The sequence below is a fragment of the Cygnus olor genome, chromosome 2 (genome assembly GCF_009769625.2).
Source record: "Cygnus olor isolate bCygOlo1 chromosome 2, bCygOlo1.pri.v2, whole genome shotgun sequence".
NCBI lineage: Eukaryota > Metazoa > Chordata > Aves > Anseriformes > Anatidae > Cygnus > Cygnus olor.
In genome coordinates, this window is record NC_049170.1 from 121051153 (window position 1) to 121070742 (window position 19590).

The window sequence follows — 19590 nt, forward strand, 5'->3', positions numbered from 1 at the left end:
AGGCAGTATGAATGGGCAAGGAGAGGCAAGGAAATCCCTGGTTCCTCTACAGCTTGGGAATTATCCATCAGGCTTAGTTAGCTGTGTGCGTGCCCATTAATATAAATAATAGGGCTGCACCCATGCTGAGTGGCAGGTGGGAGCAGGGCATGCCCACGGGCCTGTGTCCTGAGCATGCCGCTGGGCCTACATGTGCTTGTTGCTTGCAGCCTTCTCACAGCCCCTTTCTGTGGAAGTCCAGTGTGGGAGATGGGGACGGTGTCCAGGTTTTGACCCCATTTGGTGTTAGGGTCTAGATAGGGTTGGAAGAGCTCAGAAGTGATTCTCATTTTTGGCTTGAGCAAAAAATTTCTGTCAGAGGAGCAGGTGCCTCGAGTCTAAGTATCAGCTAGCCAAGAATTTATGAATACTGCTGTCACTTAAATGGTGAAAAATGAGACTACAAGTTGGAAATATTGCTAGCAAAATATATGTTCTATCCTGAGTTAATGGTAATCATTTTTTTGGTGACGCACCACTCTTCAGAAGATACCGAGCTGTTTCCCGACTACCTGATTAGTGCTTACGCAGGTGACTGATGTACGGAGCCTGCCAGCCCTGCTAGCAAGGCACTGTATCTGTGTAGTAATGCTGGAACAAGGGTGCTTTTTTTGCTGTATTTTCACATTTTTGCAGATAGAAGATGCTGATTTTCCTTCTTCAGTTGCCTGTGATTTATACTGAATTTGCACTTGCACCTGATTTATGCTGAACCTATTATGTACAGAAACCTCAGAAGTTTGGGTAGCTTAAAATACTGCTCGCTCTCAAAATGGATTTGTTAGGAATTACCGGAAATCTGAGATGTGAATTAATATGAAGTGTTCCGTTTAAAATATTTTTCTTCAGTTTCTTAATTAAAAATGCTTTGTTGTTCGGCCTCCCTCTGTTTTCTCCCAGTGTGCAGCAATGACACACAAAGCTGGCCAATTAATTATTTGTGTTCCACATCTGAAATGTTACTGCTAGAAAAATAAGTGGTTTTCCAGGATACCAAATCCAAGCGTGGCTGTGAAGGTCAGCTGCCAGGGGCAAGGAGACCTGAGGTGCTGGCTGTTCCTGCTGGTGGAGGAGAAGAAAGGAGAGTAGTAGATAGCACTGCTGCTTTAACCAGAGCAGAACGGGAGTTACTGCATCTTGCAAAAATGGGATGGTGAAAGGGGGAAATTGTGTGAAGAGGTGATGAAGGAGAGAGAATAAGGGTTCACTCTGCTTCTCTCAGAGAAGAGGGACCAAACCGCTGGGACCTGTCTTGGCATCTGATGAACTCTGAAATGCTGCGAGGCACTGGAGCCAAGTGTTCTTTAACAAAAGTGGTTGTGTTCATTTCTAAAAGTACAGAGATGATCCTGGGCAAATTGTATGGGGGCCAGGAAACCAAAATAGAGGGCTGTGAGATGGTTGTAAGGAGGAAGGCATAAGTTTAAATGCAGTAGTTCTGGAGAGGAGCAGAATTAAGATACTTGGGACTTGTACTTGGGACCATTGAGACTGGCTGATGAAGGAGTGGTAAGGGTGTCACCTAAAGCTTCACAAGGGGTTTTAGAGAAATATTCTGATAAAATATGCACTAAAGTAGAAGTATCCACAAACAGCCAAAGCTACAAATATAATAAGTTACATCGCATTCCTTATACTTTTTAGGCCTTCTCCTGAAGTATTTTTAAATGAGAGGCTGAAATTATTTGAAATAAGAAGTGTGTCAAGTGATTGTAGCATTGTCTATGGAGAGTTTTATGTTACAGGAATTTTTTCTCGTACAAACTTACAGCCTGAAAGCACTTCACAGTCATGTTTAGCATGCAGCATTAATGGGTGTCATTGAGTGTAATGCAAGAGCAGAGCTGAATTAGTGTAAATATCAAGCTGTTGTACAGTTCACCTGTGCAAAGTAGTAGAAAATTGATGATAGTTGCAAGTGTTTAAGGGTTTTTTTGATTGTATGTAATATATCATCAGTGCAAAGTGGTAGCCTTTACCAAAGTTGTTACCTTTTCAATCGGTGGAAACTTCCACCAGTTTCTGGAACTGTGAGGAACAGCTGAGGGAACTGGGGTTTAGTCTGGAGAAGAGGAGGCTCAGGGGAGACCTTATTACTCTCTACAACTACCTGAAAGGAAGCTGTGGGGAGCTGCGGGTCGGCCTCTTCTCACAGGTAACTAGTGATAGGACTAGAGGGAATGGCCTCAAGTTGCTCCAGGGGAGGTTCAGGTTGGAAATGAGGAGACATTTCTTCTCAGAGCAGTCAGGCATTGGGACGGGTTGCCCAGGGAGGTGGTGGCGTCACCCTCCCTGGGGGTGTTCAAGGAAAGGTTGGACGTGGTGCTTAGGGACATGGCTTAGTGGGTGACATTGGTGGTAGGGTGATGGTTGGACCAGATGATCTTGGAGGTCTTTTCCAACCTTAATTATTCTGTGATTCCCACTTCTATAATAACTGTGCCACTCCCGCTTTTAGGCCAGTGTATACCATATTTGTGACCTTTCCAAGGCTTTAACTCCTTGAACAGATACTGCTCTTCGCTTGTTGTTCTGTTTCATGTTTCATGTTCCCAAAGGGGAGCACATTGATTAGTATTTTGGGTCATGGTAGATCTCAAAGATCTTTTAATCTCCTCATGCTTTATCTTGACAGCTAATGTTAACTGAGGCCAAGTCTACACCCATGCACATGCTTATCTAAAATTGATTTCAAAAATGTAATAACTGTTGCCATTCTGGATGTGGATTATTTTATTTCAATGTAAGCCTAGTTTATTTAGACTAAGCTCGTATTTTTAAACTTAGTAACATAAGATAGACATGCGAGGTTTACTGTGACAATCATCCACAGAAGAACTTAACTTCATTTCAGGCATACACATTAGTATATCCTAGTACATAGACTGTAGCAAGTTATTCTCAGTGAAGTCTTCATAGGCTTTATAGGAACTATTACCAAAGCAGCATCTTCGTAATGGGACTTTCAACTCTAAAGTGCACCTAGTCATTAGCAGAGCCTGTTATTTTTCATCTGTGTACTATGTTCCTTTGCAAACTTTGTTTTGTGATTTCCTTGAGCCCTATTGAGATCACCTGTTGATTACTTACACTTGAATTCGTGATGTTTATGGTGCATCTTGAGACTGTGGTAGTTATATTTTACCATCTGGAAAACAAAATTGACACGGGCCTTTAAATACCAAGGAAAGCAGAGGAAAGGCTGTCAACCTTTGTTATATTTATTCACTGTGCTTCATCCTACCTCCTATACAATCCCCTCATCCACTGTCCCAGAGGGATGAATTAAGAGCATCAGCTTCAGCACGGCATTGTTGGATGAAGCTGTGTCCTCACTGAAGTCAAGAGTAAAAATTCCACTGATGTCATTTAGGCCATACTTTCACTGTTGTTTTTTGATGCTGTGCTGCAACTTGAATATTGCTAAAATATGTGGTGGTTTTCAGAACAGACTTTTAGGCAAAGGCTGGTTGAAATCTGGCCAAGTTACAGGAGCTACAAGGCAACACAGGAGCAGGGAGAGAAGTGCAGTGTTTGCTGTCAGATAGCATCATTCGATTTGTGTTTAGAATACAGTTTTAGGTATGAGAGAAAATAAACTTGATTGTTACACATTAATAAAATAATAGGTCTAGAAATAAATACTTGTCAGTGTGACCACTTCATAAATTTCATTTAAATTTTAAAAAATGTATATTTAATACACATGGAACTGTAATTCCAAAGTTTTTGCATAGTTTTTCTCCTACTGTGTTGACTTTAAATCAAGGGAAGAATATTTTATAGAGAATTTGTTTGTAGTTACTGTTAGTCATGTAGCTATTGCTTCTCTCGACTGTATTGTTTCCCCCTAAATCATGCAGATAGTGAGCCTGTTACTTAAATGTGAATACCTGACAAGCATATTGCAGACCTAAGAGCGATTAGAGCATGATGCCTAGAATGAGTAAGTGCTTTGGATCTCTGCCTTTGCCACAAAGGAGTCCTGAATCAAAGTGCCTGGCTGAAAATGTAGCTTTAAAAAACCAAAAACCCTCAACCCCTTTGTATGTTTTGTATTCTGCTGAGCAGTTCTGCAAGAGTAGCTGATGTTAGAAGAGGTCAGTTAGTATGAACTTTAAGCTTTTATCTCTGCATGCATAGTATTAAAATGAGCCATGTTTGAATGGCTGCATAAGTTTTCATTTTTTTTTAAATGATCTCTTAAGTATAGTGATTTTTATGTAGAAGAACAATAATGGAAATCTGGAGCAAATCCTGAAAAACACAACCCGGTCTGCAGGACGAAATGCACCTACAGAATAGACATCTGGATGTAAACAAAATAGAATAAAAGGATCATCACTTAGGTCCCTAAGTATATCTTATGCATTTTCTGGGAGTGAAAATTTGTCATTGAATTTCTGTAGTGCAAAACCGGTACTGTTGTTCTGTCCACAACAGGCAATTCAGATGGCTAAGCAATGAGTTTCTCTGGAGTTTAAGCCGCCAGAAAGCCATTTTACCTCCGTTGCTGCAATGATGGTTTTCACAATTGGAGACTTAAGTGGCACAATTTAGTCATTTTAGGACTACGCTGTAGTGCTGCTGCTCAGCGTTTTTCATTAGTGATGAAATTTATAAGTAACAAGGCTCTTGTAGTGTCGCTGCTGTGTTTCAGGTGCCGATGGACAGCAGAGGGGCTGATAGGCATTGCACTAGCTTCGCCAATTAGCAGCAGAATTAGGCTGCAGCCATCACAGCACAAGCAGAAGTTGTTTGATTCGCGCTTGCATCCATCCCACCCCTTTTTCATCCCACCTGCTTTTCTAATGGTGTCTGGTTAATAATTTCTAGCGCTCTGAGATGAGAATACTGAATAAACTTTCCTGTGATATTTAAATGCAGTACCTCAGGAAAATTTAAACAACGCACTTTAATACAATGGACTTTAATCCTTCTTTTGTAGCTGTATCTACCTTAATTTTTACCAGTGGCCCCACAGGTAGAAAGCCTCTGTGGCTGGCCACATAATTCCCTGGCTGTTACCGGCTCTGGTAAGCATCTCTACCCTCAGTCCCCCAGAGCCCTTTGCTTTTCTTTGTAGGATGCCTGAAGCTCATTGCCAGTCACAGCATATTTCCAGTGACTTCGAGGAACTTGGCCCCATAAGTGCTTATGAAAAAGCACTCTTGTTCCCTCGGGTGAACATGCATGCACAGTGGGATTTTTTTTTCTTCTTCTTCTTTCTTCCTTTTAAGTGTGGTGTTGGTGAATGCTTAGCCCTCTGAGCAATGCTGGCTGGCATCATCTAGGGCTGTCATGAGTGAGGAAGTTATTAAACCACTGAGACCTTCGATGGCCATGTCCAAGGAGGAAATGCAGAGTTGTCTCTTATTCAAGTGGTATTAACTCAGATGGGTAACATCATTGTTATAGTATGTGGAATTATGGGTCTGAGTCTTTTTTGGTGGTCTTTTTCTTTTTTTTTTTTTTTCCTCCTGACAAGGCCTATGTTCTCTCATATATTAGGTTTCTGCACATGAGCATCAAGTGCACACACTGATCGGGTATTTTTACAAGCACTTAGCCGTCAAGCTCTGAGCTGGCGACGTGGAAAGATTTGATTTGTGTGTATGGAATGGAAATGTGTATGAGCAGATGCGTGCTGGAATTGCCTTCAGTGCATTTGGAGATTCGATGCTTAATTTCAAAATAGTACCAATAAATATGTTGATTCAAATGAGGAAAGAGAGCTTTTTCTTTTTCAGAAAGACTTAGTTAAAATTCAGGAAGTCAAACTGCTGAGGAGTTAGCACTAGGATTTATAAAACAACATTGAAAGGGAAGCTTAATTAACATTTCACTACCCTTTCAATTGCACCAAATGCGTGTCTGGTTTATCACCCACCTAAATATGTTAGTTTGTATTTGAAGAATGCTTGTGACAGTGAGCCTTCAGGAGAAAGCTCAGCTTTTTTTCTGTAATCTCGTTATAACATTTATATATTTGATTTCCTTGCCTTGACCTTGAGTGATTTAGAGGGAATATTCAATGTATGTATCATGTATTTCTGGGAGTAAGTACTTGAGGCTGCTTTCTTTTACTCTTAATGTACCTTTAGCTGGAATTCAAGGGTTCTGTTGTGGGATGTGGGGGTGGTTTTCTTGTTGGTCCAAACAGGATCCTGATGGCATACCCTATTTTAGTAAGTTGGATGCTGCTGGATGAGCACAGGGCGCATGGGAATGTACGTGAAAGCAGGTCATCACCAGGAAGGCTGCTGCTTCGAGCACCTCAGGATGAGTGGAGAAGCAGCAGCAGCTTTTCCTTCTCTCCATGAAGAACGCAATAGTAGCAGAAATGGGATATTAAAAAGGACAGCATAGATTAATGGGGCAGTAATAAAACAAATGAGACCCATTAGCTAAATCACTGCTTGAAAAGCAGATTCCTTGATAAGTGCCCTTCAGTGCCTCATGTGGGAAAAATTGTTACAGCACTTGTCCTGTCATCCATGGTGTTGCATTTCAGATTGTTGTGACAATCCAGTGATAGAAACTTAAAAGGATTTAAATTGAGGTAAACTTTGCTTGGAATCCGTGCTTCGTAGAAAGCTTGAACAATTGTATCCAAACGTGAACACAAGTTCTTCTCTTTCAAGCCCAGTCAGAATGTTTTACATGCTCCAAAATCTTTCTTAGAACAAAGCTATTTTTTTTATTTTTTTTTAATTTTTAATATTATTTGTATTTTTCCCTCTGTTTAGCCTGTAAGTTGATGAGCAGAAGCTGGAAATCCTTGCTTCATTGCCGGAGCACCCATGCTGTGGGGACCAATGTTCAAACAGGCTTCAAAGCTGCAATATGGGGCTTTAGCGAGGTCTTGAAGAAAAGGTCTCTTCCAACCTTAATGGTTCTATGATTCCTACTTTGTGGTTGTTGATTTCTTGGTAGCTTAATGATGAAGCGTGTACCCTGCAGTTAAAAAGTCACATGTCAGCAGGGTTGCTGCTTTTTAGACCAGCTCATTTTCTGGAGCTTTTAACAAAAAAAAAAAAAAAGGAAAACACTGAAGTTGTGGGATATACAGAGTATATTGCTGATCAGGAGCTTGAGAGAAAATAGGTAGAGAAATCAACTGGTCAAAGCCAAGGCTAGCAGTTCGGAAGCGCTCTTTCACCCATTTTCGGGAGGCAGATGGGTCTAACCCTCTGCCCCGCGGGTCTAACCCCCCTGCCCTGCCATGCTTTGCATCCCCGTCCCGTCTGCCTGCAGAAGTGGGTGGTGGCGGGGCTGGGGTTTCCTTCCCCTGCCTTCCGCAGCGCGGGCGTGCTGGGACCACGCTGGGGGTGCCGAGGGAGCGTTCCCCCCGCCGGGCCCTTGGGTGCTGGCAGAGGAGCACCCACCCAGCGCCACCTCCCCGTGCTCGTTGCGGCCCGGCCGGGAGAGGAGGGTCGGTCGGCTGTTGCTATCGCTCTGATGTCAGGCGCTCCTGCTAACGTGTGGTTGGTCCTTCTGCCTTTCAGATCGCTGCCTGTAGCGGAGCACAAAGGGAGCGGCGAGACTCCCACGTCTTTCAGCGAGAAGAAAGGAGGCAGCGGAGCAGACTAACGCGGGCTTGCGTCTGGTGGCCTGGCGGTACAAAGGCTGCCTTTAAAAGAGAAGCGCAGCGTTATTTAATGAGCTGTGAGATGAGGAGGCGCTGCTGCTAACGCTCAGATCCCGGGATTCATCGGCTATTCATTGTGCTTAATGTACATGTTTCTACACCGTGCATTTAGGAGATCCCAGAGAAGAATCCAAAACGGCTGCGGGGGAAAGACCACCAAACATGCCTACAGAAACACTACCGACAGGTAGCATGGTGAAGCCGGTCAGCCCTGCCGTGACTTTCACGTCCGCCGTCCCTCTCCGCATCCTGAACAAAGGACCAGACTACTTTCGCAGGCAGGCGGAGCCTAACCCCAAGAGACTGAGCGCGGTGGAGAGGCTGGAAGCCGACAAGGCCAAGTACGTCAAAAGCCAGGAGGTCATCAACGCCAAGCAGGAGCCCGTGAAGCCGGCGGTGCTGGTGAAGCCGCCGGTTTGTCCTGCGGCCAAGCGAGCGCTGGGGAGCCCCACCTTGAAAGTCTTCAGCAACAATGCCAAGACCGAGAGCGGCGTCCAGAGAGAAAACCTGAAGCTGGAGATTTTGAAGAACATCATCAACAGCTCCGAGGGCTCCAGCTCCGGTTCAGGGCACAAGCACGGTCCCCGAAACTGGCCTCCCCACAGAGCCGATTCGACGGAACTGAACCGACACTCGTTCGCCGAGTCTCTGAAGGTTTACCCCACGCAGGGCCGCAGCAGCCCGCAGGAGAGCAGCTCCAACGTCAGCAGAAGGCTCCTAGATCAGTCGGCAGAGACTTTCTTGCATGTCTCTCACAGCTCCTCAGACATTAGGAAAGTAACTAGCGCAAAGCCCTTAAAAGCAATACCCTGCAGTAGTTCAGCCCCACCTCTTCCTCCAAAACCCAAAATCGCTGCCATTGCCACCCTGAAGTCCCCAGAGATCGAGGCAGTCGAGACTGGATGCGGAGTTAGTAGAAGACCCTCCCTGCAGCGGTCAAAATCAGACTTAAGCGACAGATACTTTCGTGTCGACGCAGACGTTGAACGATTCTTTAACTACTGCGGACTGGATCCTGAAGAGCTTGAAAATCTTGGGATGGAAAACTTTGCAAGGGCTAACTCTGATATTATATCCCTCAACTTTCGCAGTGCAAGCATGATTAGCTCAGACTGTGAACAGTCTCAGGACAGCAACAGTGACCTTAGAAACGATGACAGTGCCAATGACCGTGTGCCATATGGTATTTCTGCAATTGAAAGGAATGCCAGAATCATCAAGTGGTTATATAGCATCAAGCAAGCTAGAGAGTCACAGAAAGTGTCCCATGTGTGAGAGAAAATCCACAGTAGAAAAAGCAAGGACTGTATCTTTGTCTGTGAATATTCAGTTGTGAAGGGTTGTGAAGTCTACTTGAAGTCTTGTACACTTCTCAAATCTCTTTGTGTTGCTTGTTGTGCAATGTTTCCAAGTTGCATGCCTGTCAACATGTGAACTGACCTGGCTTCCACTTGAACAATAACCAACTGCAAAGCCTGGCTAAGCATACACATTATCTGCCAAAAGTTTAAGACAAGAATCTAATTAGGGCTTCAGTATAATCAAAGTGTTTACATGGAAAGGTTATATGACTTCTTTGGTATTTATGTGGTTCCTTGTGGATTTTATATGTCACTTTTTGTCTTAATACGGATATTGTCAACTGACGTTACTGGCTTCAAAGCTGAAGTAGAATCCCTTTGGGGGGTGGGGCAAATTTGGACAAAATAAGAGGTTTAGACATACAACAATAGTCAAAGCAGCCTTATCTCTTGTAGAAAGTGGCTTATTGGCACCTGTAAAACTGTCTCTGAAAGGCAAAGGATGCTCTGTTCTTTGCTAAAATATATATCCCTACCTGTGGTGAGGGACTGTTAAGTAAAGGTTTCCGTTTCTAGATAAAGCACCCTCAGTTTTACAACTGAAGCGGTCTCGTGAATCTGCTTGACCTTTCGTAAACGAAATGAGTCTTACGTTTGGTTCGGTGTAAGTATTGTAATGATTTTGTATTACCCTGTTGGTAAAAGTTTAAAGAGGGTTGGAGTCAACAAACAAAAACGTTGAAGGTGGGGGATTTTGTGGGTTTGGTTTTAACTCTAAGATTCCTGGTCTTAAACTTTTGACAGGAATGATTAGATCCTATAGCTGATATTGAATGCCTTTATTAGTCGAACACATCATGACTACAAACTCCATGCTGTCTTTTAATTTTTTTTTTGTAGACCTATTTGAACAGTTAATGAACAAAAATGGAAACACACAGCCATATCAATATAACGCCTCCTATTCAGAAGTAAATACACTCAGTAGCTGAACTATATCTGAAAATTTGTGATTATGTTGTCTTGCATATGTTATATCTAAGGCTGTGAAAGTTTGTTACAGCTCTAGAAAAGTGTAGAAACATGACAGTATGTAGCTTTCTTTTTTTTTTTTCCTCCTTATGATGGTTAGTGCTGCAAGTCAACCTGTTACAAATCTTTTGACAATCTGTGTCTTCCCAGTGGTTTAATTAACTGTCATTTCAACTGACAGTTTTGGTGTGGTAGCGGAGAAGTTGAAAGTACAGTGGTCTGCTTCATTATTATTGTATACATGCTTCGAAGTAAATTGCAGCACTACCTTATACTTCATCAGCTAATAGGAAACTTTTTTTATTGTGTAAATGCTGTAAGACTTTGTATATACTTCAGTTGTTATGAAATCTTTAAAAGGAAGAGTGTTATGCTAATAAATAGCTCCTGGTGCAGGTATGGTGGGTTTTTGGTTCATTTTTTGACCCCTCCCATTCTCAAACTGTATCGGGAACTCAACTGCAGTGTGTTTTAGTGCTGTAGAAGATCTTGGTTAAATAATAGTTCCAATAAAATAGTCCCAGTTAGGTTTCTTCCTAAAAGTGCTTTTCAGAATACATTTTTTTTATAAAGTAACTGTAGCAGCATGATCCATCTGAAGAACTAGAAGAGATTCTTCAGGACTCCTAAAATAGCTTGCTGCTTCTTTACCTAGCAATGTTACTGCTCCTGTTTATAGCATCTGTTCATAATGAATCACCACAGTCTTCTGAGTTATTCCTCAGTAGTGCTTATTTATATATTTGACTATTAAAGATGTTTTACAAAGTTGGGTTATACCCTTTCTTTAAGAAGTCTGTAGCCCAGCTTCTGACCTGTAGCCACAGTTAACGCAGGCAAGACTACCATTAGAGCGATGCAGTCATTTGTTGCCTGTGGAATTACCCTACATCCTTTTATAAAATTGCTTTCCAAATGATTTTTCAGTTTCAGTAGGCTACTCTATGCTTTGTACAGTTGGCTTCACAACTTAAGACTACAACATTCCTAGTTTGGTCAAAAAAAATGAGGAGATAGGCATTTCGGCTACGGGCACACTTGTGACATTTTAAGCTCCATAGCTTTCAGTTGGCAGTGACATCACGCTGGTTTTTCAAGCATATTTTTCCAATAGTAGGTTCTACTCAGTTCAGTGACTGTTTTGCCAAGGAAAATAATGCTGAAGGGATTAAAGCCAAGTGTAATGCAGCTGTACAGCAGTGAAATAAAGAAGTGAATACTGAAATAAAAATGCACTCACATTGTTCTCTCTCAGCATGTTTATCATCATTCTTAAAACACTTATCTCAACTGTTGTCAGCCAGAAACATTAATAAAGAAGCCTTTGTCAGGAAAAAAATGGATTAGCGCATATGCTAGTATTCTGGATTTGTTTCCCAAGGTTTGCTCTGAAGCCACGGTCTCTGAGAAGCCAAATTCATTTCCTTCTAATGCCACAAGGGTTTAGGCTTGTAAGCTGTCTGTAAGAGAACATTTCCTCACCCAGGCTCTTAAGAAGCACCTCTGACACAGCTCAATGAGAGTCCAACCCCACAGTCCTTGCTTCTTAAGGATAGGCATGTGAATAAGATTTTACAGGACCCAGGCTTCCTCAGTCGGCCGTACTTGCAACTCTGATGATGCTGCAGCAATAGAAATCGCAAGAAAAGATCTATTGCAGAAGGTCCGCAAGGCTTTGAAGAAGCAGATAACAATTGCCTTCATTTATCACTTTATTAGTGTTTATGCAGACAGGATTTATTTATTTATAGTCTTGCTCTTACCGGTGTGTCTGTATAAAAGCCGCGTCATTTGGTGTCTGAGCTGGTTTTGTTTTCAAATGGGAATAACCACTTTGCCTTTGCAGGCAGGTAACAGTCATTTCCAGAGCGTCCCTTGTTTTGTGGCTGTTTTCGGAGATTCCCGAGTGCCAAGCACTGAATTTGCAGATGGCTGTAACCAACTCAAACGCCTCACCTGGGATGCATTCTGGTCTTGTTCCTGTTGCCTTCAGCAGGCGTTTACTCAGGTGCAAAATGCACGGCAAGCATCCCTGGTTAAACAGCAGCTTTTGCTGCACGAGCAGCTCTTGAGGGAGATGCAGGGCTGTGGCATCCTGCGACAGCCGGGACTGAGCCCAGCACTGACAGCGCTGGCCCAAGAAGTGATGAAAAACAGCGTGTGTTCAGTGGTTGGTGTAAATTCATGTATGCGTGGGTGCATATGTACCCAAAACAACAACAAAAACAGGACTTACAGTGGTTCTGTTACTTTGATTTGCAATGAGAGAAGGAGGAAAATGCTGCAACAAGGTACACTCTCAAATCTCTGCAGTTGTGCACAAAGATAAACCTTCCTCTGAGCGAAAGATAGGCAGCACAGTCTTTGAATTGGTCTTTGAACTACTTCGTTTCATAACAACGTGAAAGGTTAGATACACGGGATCTGTGCTACACATTTACTCTCAATAAATTTGAGTTCGGAAATTTTCTTTTTGATGAATTTGGTTTCTGCTGGGGAGAATGCTGAGCTGCAAGCGCGTGCGGCATCCGAGTGACCGAGGGCTCTTGAAGGGTAAACCCCGAACGATGATGCTTTTGGCAGAAACCCCAAAATCAAAAGACACGCTCAGACAACGGGGCCAATCAGTGTTGCTGACTTATCTCTTTTTACAGCAGTTTATCCATCCGTGGAGGCCATACGCGTTTGATTCGAGCCATTCAATGCAAAACAAAGTGCTTATTGGAGCTCTGCAGCACAGAGCTGAGTGATTGCTGGCTGCCGGAGAACTGGAGAGGAGCTAAACCTCAGCACGCCCTTCCCAATACCTATTGATTATGGGGTGGTAATGTTTCACGTGTTGGATTCAGAGTTTGCTTGTTCATGAGAAGCTTTTGTATTTAGCAGAGCAATCAAATGAATAAATTTGGGAGGTGCCAGTTTTCTGAGGCTATAAAACTCATATTTTATGTGATTAATGGTGCCACACCAGTAGCTGAGCACATTAGGCTGAGAATATAAGAGCATCTGGAGCTTTGTTCCCCTGAACAGTAAGGGTCCGTTGCCTATTTTGGCAATGAATATAAATGCAGATATATATTGTAAGGTCCCTTTGTGCTGTATGGAGAATAAATTGGTCAAGGTGTCTTGTCCTGAATTGTAATATTACTTTTTTTTTTTTTTTTTAACCAAGTCTTAGATGTTCACTGGTATTGTGAGTTCATCTGACATTCCTTGCTGTCAGCAGAAAGGCTCCAATAATCTGTCCTTTGAAATATATCACCCATAGCTTAATGGGAAAAGCCATTTAAATTGTCTGTTCAGAGCAAGGACTTTTATCTCTCGATGATGGCATCTGTTAAGTGAAGCTCTAAATAAGCAAACTTCAGTCAGAAGTATTAACCCATGAACACCTTGAATTTTTCTCCCTGGGAGCCCAAGTGGTGATCGATACCTTTGTCCTGGTGTTTGTTAAAGTCAGTAGATGGCTGCTAAAATCTCAGATGATGTCCATCTGGGGGGCAGAGCAATCCAAGGTGGAGGCACCTACATGCCACACCATCTGTCCTGCCCTGGTAAGCATGAGCAGCCTTCGAGCACAGTTTATATTTGATCGCTTAAGAATTTGGTCATGGCTGCCCGTCAAAATTTAGCAATGATCGGTGGTGACTCTTTTTTTCTTTTCCACGAAAAATCATTTATGTAACAAAAACTGTAATCTCTTAAATGTCATTCTTCTAAATTTAAAGTAATTTTCATGATGGTCTTATGACAAGAGTAAAAGAGTGCTAGTATCTGTGCTATTATTGTTTCCTGCTTTTGGCACTGCATGTCTTCTCCACCTTCTTGGTGTCTTGCCTTTTTTGAGTTTTCCCAGCTCCTTTTCTTCCTTTCTGCTCATCCTTTTGTTGTCTTGTCTGGCTTTTTCTTCTGTTTTCTGAAGTTTGTGACCAAGGACACCTCTCCGCTCTGCCTCTTTTTTTTAAGCAGCATCATTGCTCGGTTAATACTCCTGAATCCCATAGCAAGCTTCCCACAACCCGTCCTGTCTTTTACAACCCCAAAATCACGACAGCCTGTGTTTCTAAGCTACAATTGAGCTGCCACATCCTAAACAGGTAGTGATATATTTAATTGATATTTTTTCCACTATGTGCCATGATATTTGCAGGCAAGATTAACAGGAAGAAGTGGCTCTTCAGGAGTAAATAGTCATTGAAAACACTCATGGAAAACATCTGTTGAAATACCAACTCCTTGGCCAAAAATCAGCTGTATTTCTCTGTTATATCTCACTGAAAATTCTCGTTACCTCTTTAGCTCATACAAAATGCTGGCTTGAGGATCAGGGTGTGCAAAGGTGACACAACGTCCAGTGAAAAGGGTGACAAGAGCCCTCTGTCCAAGCAATAGTTACTGTTTTATCTTCTGCCATCTGGTAATACGGTACTGATGTGTTTTACACCTGTGGCATCTAGGCCACTTGCACTGCCTGCTCGGTTCCTCGGCTGCCACCTGAAGAGTGCTGCCTAAGAAGGCTGTCGTAAAGTGAGGGGACCATGGAAGATCCGGGAGAGAAGTCTGTCCTTTGCCCAGCTGTTACAGGAGACTTCCAGCAGTGGTAAGAGCAGGTTTGCAAGCCAAAATCCCCAGGCTGCAGCATAACGCGGCCCTGGGACTGATGCTCCAATGCCCCATCCCTGTGAACAGGACAGAGGGACCAGTGTGTCACCTGGGCATGGGTCACATCAGTGCCTGGAAGCAGAAGGCACCTGGTGAAGCACACAAGTGTGTCAATAAATGCCTGTTACTCGTAGCTTAGAAATGAAGAGGAAGGGGAAAAATGTTTTTAAAAAAAAAAAAATAGTTGAAATTTAGGGAATAGCTATGTATGCAAATGCTTTCAGAAGAGATGTGGGAGTGGGTAGATAGTTTTGCTTTTTAAGAAATGAAGCTTTTAAAAGATCTTTTAATAAATGACCTGCTTTTCAAGGATATTAATCTGTTATGAAGTCGGTCTTGCCGTTGCCATTCCGACCTGTAAAAGTTTTGCTACTCTCAGCTCAGAGCATTTAGAAACATACTGACAGTGATTTGGGAGTGGCTTAAGCAGTAGGATAAAGGGGAGCTTTAGCTGAGCATGAACCTTATAAAGAAGTTTGGGGGGATATTGGTTTTGTTCTTTATAGATTTTTTTTTTTTTTTGGTGGGGGGAAATATTAACATAATCTTATTTATTAATGTTGACCCCAAATAACACTTGGGAGGACTGGTTTAGTTAAGGTGTCTGAATGCATGAAAATGAATAGGTTTGGCAAAAGCCTGATTTCTTTATTCGTGTTTTGCATATCTTGGAAGGTATCAGCTCACACGTGCCCAGCAGAAAACTAACTCAGCCCCCTGAAAATGCTCTGTGAGCTTAAGGATTCGAGTCCATCTGCTGAATTTTCTTTTGTGTTGAAGTACTCCGAACAAAGAGCTGTCATAATGCTTTATATTTCCCATGGTTTTGTTTCTAGCACGTTCGACAAATGAGGCCTTTCAAACCCTGTGTTATAGACTGAGTGAAAATAGGAGTTTTAAAGCAGTATATGCTCCAATACTGAAGTCTGGAGGTAGAGAGAAGTCAAACCACGGAATGATTTTTTTTTCCTGGTGCTGTTTCCTAGTGATATTGCAGGTTTGTTGTTGTTGTTTTTACAAATGCTGTGGAGTAAAAAAGAGGCAAAGAAGTTAACAAAATTCTGCAGGTTTTCTCTACGGTGACATGAAGAAACATTAAAATACACCTGTGTGCTGAGAAAGCCATGAAAAAACTGCTATCAAAATTCTGGTCCCATTGAAGTCAATGGGAATTTTACTGCTGATTGTAATTGGGATGAGCAGGACTTCACCCACTGTCAGAGCTTAATATTTTACCCTATTTTGTATTTTTTTTTTCATTATTGTGAATCTTATGTGTTGTTTTTCTCCCGCTTCCTCATCTGTTCTTCTGTCTCCTCCAGTAGCATGAGGAGGACATCCCTCCAGGCACCACAAGTAAGAGCCATGGGAACGGTGACATCTTGCACAGGCATTCAGACATGCCCCCTGCTTTCAGACATCCCCCCTGCTTTCATACAGACCCACAGAGCACTGCTTTGCACCCGCTGTTGGCAGCCTAGGTCACAGTGGGGCCCGACTTGGTCCAGAGGGTGAAAATCCAGTGTTGTCTTTGAACTCATTCATCTTCCTGGCTTGTAGGTGTGTCACATGGTAGCCTTGAGCATTTGATCAAAAACAAAACAAAACAACAACAAAAAAAACAAGCTCTTTGTAGCTGCATGTTTTGCACCTAGACTATCATTAATTTTGCAATTTGTTTTTATCCCCAGAAAAAATATATATATAAAAATATAATGTTCTTCACTGAAATAAATTCTTAATCACTTCTTAATGAAAAAATGTTTTTTCTACAGGATGTAGATCTATGAGTTGAGGCAAAGAAGAGGCAAAGTGCAACTTAGCGAGATGCTAGTACTGGTGTCAGGACCTACCTGCCCAGCACACAACGTCTCTTCTTGCACAAAGGTAGCAAAGAAACTGTTCTCTGAATTTTTACTGGACTGCTAATAGACAGCTTATGAAAAAACTGGGGACTAATGAGCCATCATCAATATTCATATCAAGCCTCAAGGGTGCTCCTTTTGCTCATTTCTGAACACCAATGAGGTGTTTCAGTAGCCATGTGCTATTTTCAAACAAATTGACCCTACCGAGAAGCACGTTTAAGTAATAAACTGGAAAGTAGTCAGCTGCGATATCAGAAATCTTCTTGGAGGTTATTTAGGCTCATTTCTGAAATGTTCAGGGCGGACCCTGCTCCTTGGAGCTCACTGTTCAAAGGTGTCCTCTTCACTGTGATTGTGCTCCTTCCAGATCTGCTATGGAAGAGGGGCAGGGGACCATCCTGGCACCTCCACCACCACCAGTAGGGCACTCCAGTGCTGCCAGGGTTTGGGGGATGTGTATGAGTCCATATACAGAGGCACTTGTGGTGTGGCATTAGAGATTTTCCTAATGGGTTCGTTCCCACCCAAGTACACAGAGAGCTGATGCTCGGGGAGATGCTAGGTTTGCACGTGCAATGCCATGGAAGTGTGGAGTGTGTTGAAAGTCTATGGAAATGGTCTGTGGAAATGGTTTTCCTGAACACACATTTTGCTGAATAGAAAACGGCATTGCAGGTGTTTTAAATCAAGGCAGAGCACCTAGATTCAGTAGATACTGGTCAGTGGGCTATGGAAAAATCAAAGCTCTTCTGAAAAAAAAAAAAAAAAATCTGATTTAAAACAACACATAGAGAAGCTTTTCCTGACAGATGCTGACTATTGCATGTGTGTCTCTCCCAACAGCTAAAAAAAAAAAAGTGTTTAGGCTCCAGAAATAAGTGCTAGGCTTGCTGTCTATAAAACCATCAAAACACGAAAGCAGGAGAGAGAACAGGAATTTTCAGAACAACCTTAGATGTTTGCATGTCCTGCTCGAGTCCTGCCTGCTGCGGGGGGACGGCGTGGGGAGAGATGCTGCTGTATCTGTAGAAGAACAGAAGGGGAAGCAGAAATGGGATCTGAAAACAGCATCGGTGGTGACAGCCCGGCCATGAGGTCTTCCCCAGGAACAGAGCTGGTTGCTGTGTTTAAGTGAACAGGCTTTCCTGAGCAGCAATGCTGAACAGTTTCACTGCTCAGCGCTCCCGAAAGATCTGATTGCCTTTGGCCCCCAGTGCCGGCTTTTTAGTTTTTATTGCCTTTCTCCAGATACATCCCTACAGACTCATTTGTGATGCTTCCCTCATTGCCCTAAATGGGGGATGCCAAGATAAGAATACTGAAGGGCTTTGTACTTGCAGCAGTGAAACACAGCAGGGATGAGAACGATGCAAAAGGTCCAGGAGTCCAGGAAATTATCTTGTTAGCTCCCTCCAGAAACCACCCCCGCTGGGGGAAGCACTGATGTGCAACAGCAGAGGTGGGAGCTGCATCCTTTAAACTGCATCCTTTCGGAAAGGAATTACTGGCCTCTTTGAAAGAGAAGCTAATTGCAGGCTCCCTTAGGGGCTTTTGGTGAAAAAAAAATTGTCACTCTTCTTTAGCCCTGCCCTGCGTGGCACCTCAAACGTGATTGCTGCCACAAAGAAGCAGCATTTCTACAGCCATGTAGTGAGTATGGAGGGAAATGGCACATTCAGGACCTTAGTGGCTGAGCCGTGTCCTCACACGTCCCTTCCCACCACGCTGCAGGAAGGTACGTGTCTGCAGAGCCATGCTCCTCACTCTGTATTTGCTCTGTGCTTCATCATTGACATCTCTTTCCAGGACCCATGCTTTCATGTCTGCCCTGCAGGAGGCGAAGATCCTCTCTCCTGGCCCTCATCATTCTGCTGGTGAGTGGTGAAGGCAGAAATTAGAGCTGCAGCTGTCTCCCAGTTCGGCTTGCCCTTGAAATCTGTCTGACAACAGCCTGCGTCTCCACTTTATTTATTGACCAGCCATATGAAGCTCTTTCACGAAGCATATCACTAAAATTTGAGTTTTCTTCTTGTGTCTGTTCCTTTAAGCTGAGGCCATTTATCTTTCCTCCTTGAAATTTTTAATCTGAGTTTCCTCAGGCTGAAGCACTTATTTTTTTAGGCAACTGTTTCTATGTACTTTGAAAGGTGGTCTATTATCTGTTAACAATATGGCACATGTAACTCTACTAAACTATCAATACGCACATAGTCCACTGGATAAATATGCATTAGTGACCAGAATAAAAGAATGGTAAATATATGGGAAATTTTAGAAGTAAATGTTTGAGAAGCACTTTGGAGCAGTTCCAGTCTATCTGAGCACTGCAGATGTAATGCAGGCTGCCTGTATTTGCAATGCACAGTAAAAATTATCACAAGATTCTGATTAGGAAATGGAATGTGTAATGTGTTCCCGACAGACCATTTTCCCATAAGAAATAACTAATTTTGAGCCCTGTTTATTTTTCAAAAGCGGATAATAGAACTGACGTTGAGAAAACTTTCTGTGGAACAGGGAAAAAAAAAAAAAAAAAAGCCACTTTCAAGTTAGAAGAAACCCAAATGAAATAATTCAGTTGAAACACTTCTGTTTTATTTCTAGCAAAGGCTTTGACTGAGAAGAGTTGTGAAAGAGCAGTAAATATGGCAGTGTGGTTCCTAAGGCCCTGCTGCCTTCTGCAGCCCACTCTCTGCTATCATGGCCCACCACACAGAGGTTCCTGCTCAGAAGCAGCATGAGATCTGTCTTTAAAATAAGGACGCATTTTGCCTTTAGGACTTGGTAGAGCAGCAGCCGTCCTCTTTTGGCCTGCTTCACAAGATTAGTCTCCTTCAGAGAGTGTTCACAACTGCAGCCATTACACAGTTGTCTCTCCTGGTGCTGTTGTGCGTGGTTAGGCCTTGTTGTCTCTAGCAATGCGTGCTTCAGTCTGTCTTGGCAACTCCTGCTCCACCACAAATAGCTTACGTGGTCTGTAAGAGCAGGCATCACAAAGAGTGAAGGTGTTTTTACACAGTATGGTATCTCAGTCAGC

The 19590-nt window shown here is 42.8% G+C and overlaps 1 protein-coding gene across 15 annotated transcripts in view; it reads left to right on the forward strand.

Annotated features, from left to right (window-relative positions):
• FAM110B (family with sequence similarity 110 member B) overlaps positions 1-10420 on the forward strand; it is a 109692-nt gene extending 99272 nt beyond the window's left edge. For 12 of the 15 annotated variants that reach the window (XM_040545593.1, XM_040545590.1, XM_040545594.1 and 9 more), the window contains one exon: positions 7548-10420. In XM_040545593.1, the coding sequence (XP_040401527.1) occupies positions 7853-8965 (1113 nt within the window). In that variant the 5' untranslated portion in view covers positions 7548-7852 and the 3' untranslated portion in view covers positions 8966-10420. Of the gene's footprint in view, positions 1-4987; positions 5076-7547 lie in introns of all 15 variants that reach the window. The other 3 variants (XM_040545604.1, XM_040545603.1, XM_040545605.1) reach the window with 1 other exon arrangement.
• Positions 10421-19590: the final 9170 nt, after the last annotated feature.